The following is a 3,112-nucleotide window of genomic DNA, read 5'->3' on the forward strand; positions in this document are numbered from 1 at the left end:
GACTGCAATGTTCTTCATCCTTGTGGTTTTGAGATCTGCGCCTCTGTCAAACGTCCCCCTCTTATACTTCACAAGACATTGTGCAAAATACCCATTTATGAATCACTGTTTAGTGATTTATAAAGGGGTATTTTCTAATACTGGTGTGTCATTGTTGATAGAGTTGGGAAACTTCAAACTCTAAAGTCTAACAAGTGAATAAATAAAACATTTGTTTACTTCACTGTAAAGTAAAGTTCACAAAGTGCTGTTGAACCTGATTAAATGGGGCATCGTGTTTTTATAGCTATCTTGATAAATATTAAAAGTCATTAAAATATTCTTCTTCTGCTGTGTTTATTTGAAGACGTTACGTTTGATTTATTTGGTACATGAAAACCATCACTCGTCTTACTGTAGCTCCAGACCAGAGACCAGACCAGACCTGTAAGAGGTCACCTCACTCTGGTTAGAGACAAATCTACAGCTTTGTTCTTAACGTCTGTCTCCACAGCGCAGGGAATAAATCTCATCTGAACCAGACACAGAATTGGACCTGAAAGAAATGTTTTCCTCATCACATAAGTTGCTTGTCATCTATTTCTCATATTGTATCTTTGAACAGCTCTGAGCTTCTATTGTCTGTGTATGCACTGTGACATGACCTCATCTGTATGTCTCTGCAACACCAGGACTTGACTCCTGTTTTACATTAATTTAGCATTTTTAACCAATCTCACCAGGATTCCATACATGATGAATCTGGCACAAACACAGCAACGAGTAAACAGATATTGATACAATCCACTACACTGGAAATCCTTGCTTGCAGCACATGAAAAAATAATAACGCAATAAATGACGCTTCGACATAGATTTACTAAAACAAAAGCTTTTTAATTCCACAGACAAAGACATGATGAACAAGAAATAGCTCGTAACCCTTTTAGATGTTTTAGTGTTGAGCCCACAATCGTACAAAGAAACATCATTTGAAACCACGTATGTATTCCTGACCTATAAAGTGACTAAATATGTACAAGGAAGTCAATAAATTAGCTCGTGGACTATAAATAAACAGTAAGTATGTTTAATGTGCATCGTCAACTCAAGTGTAAGATACGGACATGTGCAAAAAGAAGAACCAGCTTCCTGTGTAGGACAAGTGTTGATAGGAGGTAGAGCAGAGTTTGGTTAAAGGTCTCAGGGAGCGTGGAGGCCTCATGTCGACCGCCTCCTCGATGGCGCCTCCTGCTGGCTGCTATACAGCATTGCAGCTCGGGACTCAAAGGCATTGACCATCTGTTTAACCACTTCGTCAAAGAAGATTCTGGCCAGCTGAGAGTGCAAAAGAGACTTGACCTCAAACGAAACCTATAGAGGACACAGGAGGGGGACAAACAAGTTAGTGACTTTATTGTATAAATCACAACCAGAGACGTCTTTGGCTGAGTTCAAAGTCGCTTTTGACCGTCAGACTTTCCCTTCCTTTAAATGTCCATCTTATCGAACATGTTCTACTGAAATCTAACTGCTTCCTTGTTGACCCTGAGGTCATCCGAGACAACACTTTTGCTCAAACCGCCTCCCAGCAGCTCCTTTACTCAGTTCCCTGCCAGCTATTTCAGGCCTCCTGGGACACGAGTGTGCTACTGGAGATCAAATTTAGAGCATAATGAGATTTTACCCTTTGAGTCAGTCATCCATTCACAACAGTACAGGAGCACAGACCTGGAATGAGTCTCTCTTTAAGCATGCGATCGGATCCCTTAAGTCCCATGGGAAAGTTACCGTATTTTGATCAGTGGGTTTGTTTACAATAATAATGTCGCTGCTATTTGACTCATTTTATTTGTTTACATTATTCTATTTTCATTGCAGAGTTCTACTTCAAATTCCAACGACTGAGGCTGCTGCAAAAAACGGATTTACACTTACATAGAAATCCACTTTGCAGGAGGATGGTCGGTCTTGGTCTGCAGGGGCAAACTTCCATATTGTTTCAAGATGGCTGAAGAGGGATCCGTCAATACACACGGCCTGTTACAAAAGAAAGGACTCCTTCATCATCGCTGACTAAGGCAATACGCTGGGTGGATTGTTTTTGAGAGAATAATATTTGAAATGTTTGTTTTCTGGAGCTACCAGGACTGGGGCTTACCCTGACTTGGTGGTTTGGGACGACGGTGACCTCAGAGGTGTAGCGCTCCACAATGGGGGGGAAACCTATTTCGAGGTCTGCCCGGACGTCACCGCTCTGTCCCTTGGTGACGCGAGACTTCTTGCACCAGGGAACAAAGTGCTGGTACTGGTCCACGCTGGCCACCACATTGTACATCTGCTCTGGAGAATACCTGAACACACACACACACACACACACACACCTGATGAGACCGTGTCACCGCTTCAACATCATTTCACGTATTTAATTTAATTTCAGTGGTCTTAAACACATTGCACATCATTTCGGGGCACTCACCCTAATGTCCGGCACTCGGTGTACTCTATCCTGCGTGTGCTGGTGGGAAAAGCCAGGTTGATGAAGCTGCGGCTGGGTGTGCTGGCGGGGACGCAGAGAGGAAGGCCGGCCCTCCTCGCCGCCGGGGCCCCACAGGAGCCCCACGAGTGTCTTCTGAAGGGGGGGGGGGGGGGAAGACATTAATGAGTTTGTGTGTTAATACAGTGAGGGGGACCTGTGACATCTGAGTTTACCCCTCAGTATTTTAGGTTGTAAATTCCCAATAGGGCCGTATGAGCATCTATTCAAGTGAAAGCTAAGCATTCATGAACATCTCTTCCCCCCCCCCATCCCCTCCTCCAGTGCTTCTCCGCTGAGGAAACCTAGGTGCATAACTACCACAAGAGGGAGAGAGGACCGAGTCTCGTGACTGTAAGTTGAACCGTTCACTCGCGCACATCCCCCACACAGTACCCGTGAACACGGTAACGACAAACCAGCTCCGGAAATTTCAAGAAAAAAAAAAAAGGCAGTTTAACGTCTAAAATGACACCAACCGCTATATTTCGATAAACGCGCGTGACTAATGACATTCAACTAAAACTTCTGTCTTCAGTATTTCACCGAACGTTAGGTTTTCGTTTTCGTCTCCGTCGGGGGGGGGGGGGGGGGGGG

General features: G+C 44.3%; 1 protein-coding gene across 1 annotated transcript in view; it reads right to left on the bottom strand.

Moving 5' to 3' along the window:
- Window positions 1–855: 855 nt before the first annotated feature.
- Window positions 856–3,112, bottom strand: part of LOC116394701 (coenzyme Q-binding protein COQ10 homolog, mitochondrial) — a 2,657-nt gene continuing 400 nt past the window's right edge. The window contains exons 2-5 of the mRNA XM_031867970.1: window positions 2,459–2,611; window positions 2,141–2,333; window positions 1,918–2,019; window positions 856–1,353 (exon numbers count right to left, since the gene is read on the bottom strand). Coding sequence (XP_031723830.1) covers window positions 1,201–1,353; window positions 1,918–2,019; window positions 2,141–2,333; window positions 2,459–2,611 — 601 coding nt within the window. The 3' untranslated portion in view covers window positions 856–1,200. The remainder of the gene's footprint in view (window positions 1,354–1,917; window positions 2,020–2,140; window positions 2,334–2,458; window positions 2,612–3,112) is intronic.

Source organism: Anarrhichthys ocellatus, unplaced genomic scaffold (assembly GCF_004355925.1).
Source record: "Anarrhichthys ocellatus isolate YVR2014 unplaced genomic scaffold, GSC_Weel_1.0 scaffold40, whole genome shotgun sequence".
Classification (NCBI taxonomy): Eukaryota; Metazoa; Chordata; class Actinopteri; order Perciformes; family Anarhichadidae; genus Anarrhichthys; species Anarrhichthys ocellatus.